Below are 12,955 nucleotides of genomic sequence, written 5' to 3'. Positions count from 1 at the left end.
TTTATTGCACAAAACATTGAGAGAAATCAGAAGCTAGACAGGGGGGAGGATATTGGGTTAGGGGGTGGAGGAGGAGGGAAGGACAAGTCCAGAAACCAAATCAAAATTTCGGATATGCCAGCTTTCTGCTGCTTGTGCAGTCCTCTGGGGTTGACTGTGTGGTACCCATAGCCACCCCCCCTCCATGTTCTTGGGCATCTGGGTGAGGAGGCTATGGAACTTGGGGAGGAGGGAGGGTGGTTATACAGGGGCTGCAGCAGCAATCTGTGATCTTGCTGCCTTTCCTGCATTAGATCCACCATACAGCAGAGCATGTCAGTTTGCTTCCCCATGAGCTTGACCATAGCATCCTGCCTGCTCTCATCGTGCGTGTCCCTCCTCTCTTCGTATTTATGTAACACTTTTTACGCGACTCCGCAATTGTTTCCCTCCACGCATTCAGCTGGGCCTTATCAGTGTGGGAGGACAGCATGAGCTTGGCGAACATGTCGTCCCAAGTTCGTTTTTCCGCCTTCTAATCTGGACCAGCCTCTGGGACGGAGTAGATAGGGGCCTCGTTGAAACATTTACACCTGCGGGAGGAGAAAAAGTGAGGGTGGTATTTTAAAAGATACATTTTAGAGAACAAAGGGGACACTCTTTCTCAGTGAAACAGGCAATTCATAGTATGCAACACATGTTCTTTCTATACAAGGTTGCATTTTGCCTCTTATACTGAAGTGCCTGCCACTTTGGTGTGAGTAAGCCACCACATGCAGCCGGGCAACAGAATTCAACGTGGAGGCAGCCATGGTAAGCCCTAGGGGTACGTGGGGTTCTGCTTCTTCCGCATTCATTTCAATGCTTTCAAACTGCCGGGCCCCCTTTCCCATAGCAAGCAATGCCTGGTGGGTTTGCCATATAAAGGAGGGCCTGCGGGCTCTCTGGGATGATCACTTCACACAACACCCTCCCCCCCACACACACACATACACCCACCGCGTGGCTCCGATGATGCTCTGAGTAGGGATGAGCCCTTTAAACTAAACGCGAACAGCCCAGCTCAGCTGGGTTCCCCCTCCCCCCCACACCACGTGGCTCCGACCAAGCTCTCACTCACCAGAAGTGCCTTCTCCAGGGTCATGGTCCAGGAGCCTGCCTTGGGAGTAGCGGGAGGCTATTGGCTGCAGCATTAAGCATAGTTCCTAGCTAGGGGGGAAAACGGATTTCCCACTTGCCGCCTGTGCACTGACCTCCTCCTCCTCCTCTTCGGCCTCCAAAAACTCATCCTCCTTGCTACTCCCCCCTTACAGGTGTCCACGGACAGTGGTGGGGTAGTGGTGGTGTCACCCCCCATAATTGCATGCAGCTCATGGTAGAAGTGCCATGTATGGGGCTGTGACCTAGAGCACCCGTTCGCCTCCCTGGCTTTTTGGCATGCTTGCCTGAGCTTGATTTTTGTATGACGCTGCTCTGTGTCTCTGGAGTAGCCTCTTTCCGTAATGGCCATGGAGACTTTAGCGTATGTATTTGCATTTCTTTTTTTGGAACGTAGTTCTGCCATAACAGATTCGTCTCCCCAACATGCGATGAGATCCAGTATCTCCCGTTCGGACCATGCTGGAGCTTGTCTGTGATGGTGGACTCTGCATGGTCGCCTGTGATGGTGGACTATGCTGATGGTCACCTATGCTGATAGTGACCAAACAGGAAATTCAAAAGTTCACGGAGCTTTTACTGCCTACCTGGCTAGTGCATCGGAGTTGAGTGTGTTGTCCAGAGCGGTCACAAGGGATCATTCTGGGATAGCTCCCAGAGGCCAATAACATCAAATTGTGTCCACAGTACCTGTAACCCGGAACTGCGATCTCTATTTTAGCTCTACTCGCTGAGGTGGAGTACAGAAATCAGATTAAAGAACCCTTTAAATTGAAAAAACTGGTTTGGTCGTGTGGACGGAATCAGTTTTATTTCGAAGTAACTTGGCTAATTCCGAAATAACCGTGTACTGTAGACCATGCCTGAGCCATTAGTGATTATCTTCAAAAAGTCATGGAAGATGGGAGAGATTCCAGAGGACTGGAAAAGGGCAAATATAGTGCCAATCTATAAAAAGGGGAATAAGGACAACCTAGGGAATTGCAGACCAGTCAACTTAACTTCACTAGTAGGAAAGATAATGGAGCAAATAATTAAGCAATGAATTTGCAGACACCTAGAAGGTGATAAGTAACAGTCAGTATAGACTTGTCAAGAATAAATTGTGTCAAACCAACCTAATAGCTTTCTTTGACAGGGTAAGAAGCCTCGTGGATGGGGGGAAGCTATGGATGTGGTACATCTTGACTTTAGTAAGGCATTTGGTACTGTCTCGCATAACCTTCTCATAAACAAACTAGGGAAATACAGCATAGAAGGAGCTACTATAAGGTGGGTGCATAACTGGTTGGAAAACTATTCCTAGAGAGAAATTATCAGTGGTTCACAGTCAACCCAGAAGGGCATATAAATGGAGTCCTGCAGGGATCAGTTGTGGGTCCAGTTCTGTTCAATATCTTCATCAATGATTTAGTTAGTGGCACAAAGAGTACAGTTATAAAGTTTGCAGACAATACCAAGCTGGGAGGGGGTTGCAAGTGCTTTGGAGGATAGGATTAAAATTCAAAATGATCTGGACAAACTGGAGAAATGGTCTGAAGTAAATAGGAAGAAATTCAATAAGACAAAAGCAAAGTACTCCACTTAAGAAGGAACAATCAGTTGCACACATTAAAAAATGGGAAATTTACTGCTTAGGAAGGAGTACTGCGGAAAGGGATCTGGGGTTCATAGTGGATCACAAGCTAAATATGAGTGAACAGTGTAACATTATTGCAAACAAAATCAAACATCATTCTGGGATCTATTAGCGCAGTGGTCACCAACCAGTCGATCGTGATCAACTGGTCGATCCTGGAGACTCTCCCAGTTGATCGCGCTCTCTGGTGGCATAGTGGGGCTGCTGCTAAGGCAGGCTCCCTGCCTGCCCTGGCCCCATGCTGCTCCCAGAAGCAGCCAGCATGCCCCCGCAGCCCTGGGAAGCATTGACCCCTGCAGTTCCCATTGGCCAGCAATGGGGAACTGTGGCCAATGGGAGCTGCGGGGGCAGTGCCTGCAGAGTGGGGCAGCATGTGGAGCCACGTGTCTTCCCTGTCCCTCACCCCCAAGGGGCACAGGGGCGCATTGGTGCCTTCCAGGAGCGGCGTGGGGCCAGGGCAGGCAGAGAGCCTGCCTTAGCCCTGCTGTGCCATTGCCTGGATGCTGCCCAAGGTAAGCGCCACCCGGCGGGAGCCCACACCCCAACCCCTCTTCCAGAGCCAGCACCCCATAGCCCCTCCTGCACCCCAAGTCCCTGTCCCAGGCTCAGCCTGGAGCCCCCTCCCATACTACGAACCTCTTGGCTCCAGCCAGGAGCCCACCCCCCCTCCAGAACACCAACTCCCTGCCCTAGCCCGGTGAAAGTGAGTGAGGGTGGGGGAGAGAGAGCGGCGGGGGGAGATGGAGTGAGTGGGCAGGGTTTTGGGGAAGGGGCGGGGCCTTGGGGAAGGGGCAGGGTAGATCCTGGGTTGCCCTTAAATTCAAAAAGTGATCTTGGGCGTAAAACGGTTGGAGACCACTGTTTTAGTAGGAGTGTTGAAAGCAAGACACAAAGTAATTCTTCCTCTCTACTCTGCAGATTAGGTCTCAACTGGAGTATTGTGTCCAGATCTGGGTGTCACATTTCAGGAAAGACGTTGACAAAGTGGTGAAATCCAGAGAAGAGCAACAAAAATGATTAAAGGCCTAGAAAACATGAGCAGTGAGGGAAGATGGAAAAAATTGGGTTTGTTTAGTCTGGAGAAGAGAAGACTGAGGGGGGACATAAGTTTTCAAGTACACAAAAGGTTGTTACAAGGAGGAGGAAGAAATATTGTTCTCTTTAACCTCTGAGGATAGGACAAGAAGCAATGGGATTAAATTGCAGCAAGGGTGGTTTAGGCTGGACATTAGGAAAAACTTCCTAACTGTCAGGGTGGTTAAGCACTGGAATAAATTGCCTAGGGAGGGTTGTGGAATCTCTGTCATTGGAGATTTTTAAGAGCAGGTTAGACAAACACCTCTCAAGGATGGTCTAGATAATACTTAGTCCTGCCATGAGTGCGGGGGACTGAACTAGATGACCTCTTGAGGTCCCTTCCAGTCCTATTATTCTATGATATCTTTCTAGAATGGGTTCACAACCTTTCTGAAAAACAAATTACCAGTGTTCTGTACATTATTCTAGTATTATTGCTTAGATCAGATCTCGAGATGAATCCAATCTGGCTTTTCAGTGTTACACAATATATTCCTGGAACTAGGGTGCCCGTCTCCCTCCCCAAGAGTTTTATTTCTTTTGGGATGCCCCTGGATTTCCTTTACCCTCTGCTGTATTTTGTGGGGATACTACCTATCCATATATTAAACAAAGGAAATGGTTACTTCTCAGGCTATGTTCACCCAGTTTGTTTTTCACAGCATATTGTAGTCTTGCTTTTTTTTGTATAAACGTTGTAGAGAATTACTGATGTTCAATTGTTACCCTTGGAAGAGGTATGTTTTAATGGAATACTACTCATCCACCCTTTTCTCCACAAAGATATGAAGGTTTGGAACCTCTGCTTCTTATTCTCTTTCACTGATTACCTTTAAAGGGATATTTTTGCCCCCAGCTGGAAAGAAATGGATTGTTCGATCACTGGGAAGAACCTAAGTACCTGTGCCAGGGGTGGCTCAAAGTACACCTCAATGAGTCCAGTGACTTAGAACTTTGAGTTGTGATAGTAGCTTCAAAACCCATTTTCTGGTATACATAGACCTGAAAATGGCAATACACTTATATTTTTTGATAAGTGCAGTTGTCAGTAAGCATCTCTACTGTCAGAAATTATTAAGGAGACAAGAAGGATCTTAACTATAGAAGCCTAAATGCAGTTTTTGCAAAATCTAAGCTTTCCAGACTATACTTTCCCATGATGCACCATGGCCTCCCCTCTAATGGAGTCTCATGGTCAATCATGGGAATTATAGGACTATGGTACATTGCAGGAGATGTAGTTTGGCCAGGGTGACTGGCCCACAGGGAAGAATCAGAGCAATGGGACACCACTATACCTTAAGCATGCAGGTTAATGTCAAATTAACTTCAAATGAAACATTTTGGACTGGGAATGTCAAAACACTTCTTTTCAGTTAATGTCAGAATGAATCGTTTCAGAACCAAAATCTTCTGAAAACTTTAAGGAAAAATTTTGATATTTTGATGTAAAGTCCTTATTTGGGAGGAAAACAAATGGTGAAATATTGGAATTTACTGCAGGATAGAAATTCTGATTTGCTCAGCTCTAACCCATATTTATCTAATCTCTCCAAACACAGCCATATATATTGATTTCTTCAGTGAACAATATTTTTTTAATCTAGGTAAACAAAAAGCCAGTCACTGTGCTTAAGAAAGAGTGGCTGTTGAAACTATTAATAATATTTCTCATTAATATGGGAAACCACCAGGCACTAATTTAACCATAAATTCCTCTAAGTCCAAAGGCCAAATAGTATTTTATACAGTTGCTCTAAACATGCTTAACAGCCTAAAAATAAGCAGTCACTACACCTGAACATTTTCAGCATTTGATCAAGATGCTTCCAAACGGGCAAAACCCAGTGGTGCTTTAGACCCATCTTGGTCAGCTCCAACCTGGTCAGGCAGGTATTAGCAATGAACCCTTTAAGAGTTTGCAAACAGCGGTGAAGTCATTGCCAATGACTGACTTCAACTAAAAACCCATCTGAGACGATTCACCCTTCTTTTTAGTATTAATCCAGAAGATTTCCAATCTCCTTTCTTCCAAAGGCCTCCTATCTCTTCTCCTTCTTGCTGACTAACAGAACAGTGGGAAGGTTTGTGCTTGTTTCTTTTAAGACCATTTTTTTTGTCGTGTTACCGCAGCTCTTTATTTTATTTGTTACTTTCTGAACCATACATCCTGCCCCCACTGCAAGTAATAGGTAATACTACTCATTAGTCTCATGGCTTTCTTTTATTTGCTGATTGGGGCCTTTTCCTTACTAGCTGCAAACTATAAATCAGACCTTATTTTCTTAACTTTAGGGACCGTTATGAAATTAAAAGAATTAGAGTGGCTCTTCTTTTTTAATGTGATGTTGGTTTCCTATTTAATTATCTTTTACAAGCAGATAGGAAAGTTTCATGTAAAAGTGAAGATGGAATGATATTTCCTAGTGCAAATTTATATGGGTGCTACTGAGACAGTAACTCAGAACCTATTTGTCTGTGATGGGTTAACTTCATATTTTGTGTGTGTAGAATATTAACCATCATTTATGCTTGATGAATACAATAAAGGAGGCACTATGACTAACCAAACATCAACACGTCTCCAGATATCTGGGTTATTGACTAGCGGCCCAGTTCTGCAAACATGCATGTGAGTAATGTTACTCGTGAGTAGGCCCACTGAAAACAAGTGGACTATTAACTTGAGTAAAGTGTTTGCAGGATCAGTGCATAGGGGCTTAACTAGGGTGGCCAGCTGCCTGGTTTTTTACCAGAAAGTCCAGCTGAAAAGGGGACCTGATGGTGCCCAGTCAGATCTCCTGACCAGACTCCCAACATCTGGTCACTGCAGGCAGGGGAGGCGATGAGTCATCACCTGTTCCAGCCCCTACTCAGCCAGGGCCACCCCCTACCTGCATTGGGGTCAGGAGAAAGGGGCAGGGCAGAAGCAGGGCCTGTGGAGAAGGGGCGGGTCGGGGTGAGGCCTGGGGGAAGGGGTGGGACAGGGAAGGTTCCAGCACTCCTGCTGGAGTGTCTGGTTTTAAATATTACAAAGTTGGCAAGCTTAGGCTCAACTCTTCAGCCAATCTGTGGAATGGCCATTCTGCACCAACCAGCTGCAGAATCAGGCCACTTATCTGGGATCAAAACAGATATTGCCTGGAATTAACTTACTCATGTCTATTCTCCTTCCTACTTTCAAAGCAGTGGTTGTGGCAGATCTGCAATATATACTAATGTTTGTTGAAAAGGGACAAATTAATTTAATCCTGAAGTCTCCAAACAAAACTTGCTGCCGCTGTATCATGCAATATAAATGCCTTTAGAATTAAACTTTGTAGCTATCATGACTTGTGCATTTTTGTGAGAGAGGAGAGTTTCATTTCAGTAATGGGATTAGCAAAATTCAGAAACTGAGCAAAACTTCTTTTAAACTGTGCTGCATTGGTGTAAGATTCCAGCTTTTTAACCACCTTTTGTGATGGTTTCATCCCTCATTTTATATTTACATCCTCAAAGTACATATAAAAATTAGAATAATATCCAAAACGAGCTGCTAGGCTAGGCCTTTCGAGAACCTATGGGGTGTGGGAGGATTTTGCTGCAATGTTCTAAAGAACTAAAGTGACTCATTTTTTCTTGCCCCTTTTTAATATTTATATTGCCTAAGATTTCATGTGTGCACAGATGAGCCATAACTTTTTATGTCTTTAGTAACCTCATCAGACATGTAAGTCAACACAAAGGGTTATTTACTATGGTAGTGCAATGTACATTACAGATTAGGTGATTAATAAGAATCTGTTTGTGCTGATCTGTTTTCTGTAAATAGAAGTTTACATGAACTGAGTTTGCTTGTGAATTTGAGACTGAATTGTGTTTCTTTTTAACCTCAGATTCTGGGCTTATAAATTTTTATATTTTATTTCCAAAGCATGCTGCTCAAGGACTCATCTTAAATTTCCTCAACGTAACTTTTCTCTTTGCTTTTCTTAGTGCCCAACAACGAAGCAGTCAGGTTAACAAAAGTGCAGTTGGAACTCAGGTAGGCATCTGATAAGAGAATGGATAATTGCATGTATAAGTGAACTTCAGTTGTTGATTTTATGGGCTGTATCTTTTATTTTTTGCTGTAAATTTATAAGTTTCCAGTTTTGCTTGATACATAATATAAAATGCATCTTTTTTTTACTTGCTTTACTTAAGTTTTCAGAACCAGCTGACATCTTCATTAGGGTTGTCAGCTATAACTTTTAATAATTTTGCTGCTAACTGGACTGCTCTTCAGTGTTTCCTTCTTGATGCCCTTAAGTACCCAGAATTTTTTCCTGTGTTGTCCCTAAATATTTAGTTTTCATTAAGCTCAAACTTGTGAATGATTTCAAAGACCAATACCATGAGAGTACTTGTTTTATACCTGCTCTCAGTTGTATAATAGTTTACTAGTTCACACATGTGCACAGCTTGATAACACAGTGAAGGGACAGGTCGGTATGCAAAAGCAGGCTTGTCTTTATCTCTGCTGAAAATTTTCAGTTGACTTCGTAAAAATGTTGATTACATACCACAGTCTCATTTTGAAGAAACAAAGCTGATTGGTGGTCTCAGACTAATAGCACTCTTGCTGAGATGGCATTAACTAAATTAGATGGCTGTTTCTTTTTATGTATAGTACATGCTTGCAAGATGCTTATACCGTGAAGAAGTGCTGTCACCCTCAACTTCCACTGCAAGTTAAAGGTGCTCAGCACTTTAGAGGATCAATTTCTGTTTTCTTTTTAAGTTAAAACACTAAGGATGATTGATATAACCAGCCTTAATATATATTCTTGTATATTTCTAAGGTTCCACAGAGTGTTTGTCTTTTAAGCAAAACATGTAAAAAAAACATCATGGTATCTCAGTGTTCATTTGTGATGGTTTCAATTTTGGATAGTCAAAATAAAATGAAGTCAACTTCCTTTAATCTGGGTTATTTGCTTGCATGTTGTTCTCGCATCTAATTGCTCCTGCATTAAACATTACAATGAAAAGTTAAAAGCAAAGATTTTTCAAAAGTGACCAGTATTGACGGGTGCCTCCATTTTTGGATGGTGATTTTGAGATGCTTTAAAGGAGCTTTACTTGCAGAAGGCAAGTACCCAGCTCTTTCTGAAAATCAGACCTCTTTAAAGTGTCTCACGTTGAGTGCCCAAAAAAACAAGCACCAAAAATCACTACTCGTTTTTGAAATGTTGGCCAAAATAGTCCATTAGCTTCTGGAAAGTCTGGAAGCAATGATACCTCCAGAGCTTGACCCTCTTCTATGTGTTTTGGAGTTACATGCCAGGTAAGATTAAAAACAAAACAAAACTGAAAGGTCTAACGGCTGAAATGGCTCCAAAGAGAGAGACTTCCGTCTCCAATAACTGCAGGAACACGTGTCAAACACGAAGGCTGTGTCTACACTACACGGCTTTTAGTGACATGGCTTTGTCGCTAGAGCAGTGCTACTAAATGTCGCGCAGTGTGGTCGCTGTTTTTCGGCTCTCCTGCTGACAAAAAACTTCCACCCCCAAAGAGTGGGGTTAGCTTTGTCGGTAGGAGAGCACCGTCAGCAAAACTTTTGTCTTTTGGGAGTGTATTTTTTTGACATCTGAAAGACAAAAGTTTTGTTGTTCAATTGCCAGTGTAGACAAAGCCATAATCATATCTGCTTTGGGGTTGTCTTATAGAAGGAAAACCACCCAATTCTGTTATGTCCCAGAAATATACAAATTGGAGTAACTATTCCTGAGTCCTAGTGACTGTATTTTATCTCTCAAAATAACAAAACAAAACAGCAAAACCCCACAAAACTTTGGCTTTAAAAGAAAAAGCTCAAAATTGGTAACTTGGTAAAAAGACTGCTGAACCTTACTTATTTCGGCGATAAGACAAAACAAAAGTCTGTTTGATTTACCTTAATTGTTTGGAAGTGAGAAGAGCTTGACAAAATGACTTCTGAACTGAGAAAATGTTTCTGAAATAAAACTTTATTTTTATAATTCTTTGCTATTTCAGGGAGCCAATCTACCGCCTTCACGGCAAATTGTACGAGCTAAGTTTTGTAAGCTTTATTGTTGCTTTTTCATTTAGCTTCTCAAAGGGCAAAGTTTGTCTCTAACTCATTAGTTTAATTAATGCTAGCTACTAAATTTTTTTTACCTTGAAACTGTTTCACATTTAACACCTTCTCAATGAAATGTAATTGCAGTTCATCCCTTCATTGCCACTAACCTGCTGTGACTTACAAGTCTGAACTAGTACAACTTAAAAAGTGTTGTTAAGCTTTCAACCAAATCTATGTTTAAGCTTACTTCATTAAATTGACTTAAAATGAACTAAACTTACTAATGAACAATGTCCTTTTAAACTATATCATTGGAAAAATTGGATATTTCTTATTTGATGTTTATAGTATATGGAGGCTCTGCCTCTTGAAAGGTAGGTGAATTATAGTACGGGAAATATCAATTATTGCTTAAATGGATGTACTGTTTACAGATGCCTTCTGTCACAACTCATAAAGTCCTTTCCAACAAGCACAATTCAAAGAAAAAATGATACAAATTTTAAACCACTAGAGCTTTCGTAGCATTTTTTTCATAGCAGTAGGAGGATCAGTGTGTCACAGGATAGATTTTTACTTTATCAATTCTTCCACCAAATATTAGGTGAATACATTTTACATTATTAATCGTAAGTTATTTTCTAAACATTTAGGAGTTAATTCTATAACAAGCCACTCTTCCAATTCAGTGACAGGTGGATATAAGTGGTAAAAGTCGATTGTGCTGTTTGGTGCCATATGACATGTTCTTTGATAAGACCTGTATAATGAAAATGGATATATTTAATTCCAGTTTGTCATTATATTGCCAAATTACACCAATAACCATTATAAACTGAGTTAAAATAAATATGATATTCAGTTTTGAGTAAGGCAACAGGGCATAAACAAAACTGACTCTAACAGCAGTTGGAAAGATCATTAAACTAATCCAGACTGGTATTGGGGTTTCCTACTTGATTGTAATATGCTTTGAATAATGATAATATAGAGAATTATTTCACATATCAGAAATAGACATCTTTTTTGTGAAAAATGCATAATACCCAGTTCTGTGAAGTATAGTTTTGCTCATTTTCCCCTCTACTAATTTATCTTCTTGTGCTTAATCTTTGGCTTTTTTTTTTTTTTTTTTTTTTTTTTTGCTACCGTCTGAGGTTTTGGCCTGACTCAACAAGGTTTCTTTCTAAGCCACAGGTTAGTCTGTCTTCCCATCTGCATAAAATAATCAGTGTAACACTTTGTTTTACATAGTGCTTCTAGCAAGATCTGGGCCATGAAGACTGACCAACTCTTAACTGTACATTTTGTGTGGTGAGATTTGTGGTTTTTGTCACCATGACTAAACTTGTGTTTTAAACATTGTCATTTTAATGTAAAAATCCCACTTCTAATAGATCTTACAGCTCAAAAGGTGTCATTTGCATCAAACATTCAATCATTTAAGAACACAATGTGGGAGGATTTGAAGATGATAGATCATATATAGGATTTTAAAATAGAACAAAATGTAAGATACTTTCAGTGGCAAAATACAATATTGCTCCATATGGAGTAACCATTACAGTTGGAGAAGGTCATAAATCTGAATCTTGGATCCAAAATTGTTGTCCAAGTTATTTTTAGACAATTTGGACGTAATAACTTGGTCCTATTTCTATAATGAGCCCAAACCAGAAACTTAAGGAGAATTTGGATCTACTGCTGTACTTTGTGGCCTCTACTTCTGTAACCTGCACCATGTATGAATGCATGATGATTTACATCATTACCCCAAGCTTTGCTTAACTAACGGGTGAATATTCTCTTTCTTTGTTTCATCAAAGGCTGAGTTATCTGTCAAAGGTGGTACTTTTTGAAATTGTCAGTGTCATTTCCAGTCATATGATGCAATATACAGTGATTTCATCCAAAGCAGTGTTAATTCTGGAAGCAGTCTCCCAGAGGTGGAACCTTTGGAAATTAAGTATTGTCCACCTGGTTCATCTCCATGTTCAAAGATCACATGAGACATGATGGAAGATATGTTGAATATTTTGACCCTTGCCCTCTACTAATTAAAGCAGGGAAATTACACTAGGACAAGTCAATATTGCTACTGTTTTCTGAATCAACTGCAAAGGACCTGTTGCATCCAAGTCATTCACTAGTTCTGTTTTCCATCCTTGGAAGCTGACCTGATTTCCTCCAAGATATTATTCCCTACTGGCCTATAGTGTGAGCGAACTTTTCACATTTGACCTAAGAAACAAATCCATTGTGGTGTTGCCTCACCCCTGTTTTGTTATAATTCTTACCTCAATTTGACAGTGCTGATGTGACACAATTTTGTACTGCAAGTATTGGGAGCTAAAGCAGCAGTGTTAGGAGTTACAATGCAACTACCATTGTTTCAGTGGAACTATTGTGTAGTTACTTGTTTAAATAATGGCTAACTCAGCAAATAACTCCTGTTTATGCCTCTGTCTTGTTACAGTGCCTGACCTTCAGATTTGCACACACTTCTTTTCCCTGACTTTCCCAGCCAGTTCAAATGACAGTCAGTCTTAAAATGACCTCTCAAACATTACTTTTGAAAAGTGGCTAGCACAGCTGTTCACGCTTATTTAATACTTAGTCATAGTATATTTTGTTCTACTTTATTAATCAGAAATCTCTTAAATGATGCAAGGAACTGTAAAGTTGTGAAGCAGTTCACAAAAATCTGTCCTTTGTCCATCAGATCCTGCTTTCCTGTTTACCAATGTGAAATGGCGGAGAGGGAAGAGAGCAGATATGATTTGTTTTTGTGCAGCTGAAACTATCTGCAAAATGACTTCCTTCTGATTTGTGTACACACACACACACACACACACACACACACTCCTCTCTTTCTCTCTCTCTCTCTCATATCCGCCCCCCAAATTTTTTCATTTTTCAGACACCAAGTTTATCTATCAGAATCCTGAAGGAAGGAACTGTGTCATCCTTCATTCATCCTGTCCACACAACCCAGCTGCTAGTCAGAATATTGTCTCCACTCACTTCTG

The 12,955-nt window shown here is 41.2% G+C and overlaps 1 protein-coding gene across 5 annotated transcripts in view; it reads left to right on the top strand.

Moving 5' to 3' along the window:
* Positions 1 to 12,955, top strand: part of DNM3 (dynamin 3) — a 301,949-nt gene that overhangs the window by 113,997 nt on the left and 174,997 nt on the right. For 4 of the 5 annotated variants that reach the window (XR_012640541.1, XR_012640540.1, XM_074960899.1 and 1 more), the window contains exons 13-14: positions 7,832 to 7,880; positions 9,878 to 9,907. Coding sequence is in view for 3 of the 5 variants with exons in the window: in XM_074960899.1 (XP_074817000.1) it covers positions 7,832 to 7,880; positions 9,878 to 9,907 (79 nt within the window). In the remaining 2 variants the exon portion in view is untranslated. The remainder of the gene's footprint in view (positions 1 to 7,831; positions 7,881 to 9,877; positions 9,908 to 12,955) is intronic. The other variant, XM_074960900.1, reaches the window with a different exon arrangement.

The sequence above is a fragment of the Natator depressus genome, chromosome 8, assembly GCF_965152275.1.
Source record: "Natator depressus isolate rNatDep1 chromosome 8, rNatDep2.hap1, whole genome shotgun sequence".
Classification (NCBI taxonomy): domain Eukaryota; kingdom Metazoa; phylum Chordata; order Testudines; family Cheloniidae; genus Natator; species Natator depressus.
Note: the sequence above shows the minus strand (reverse complement) of the source record. Positions and strands in the feature narration are given on the sequence as shown.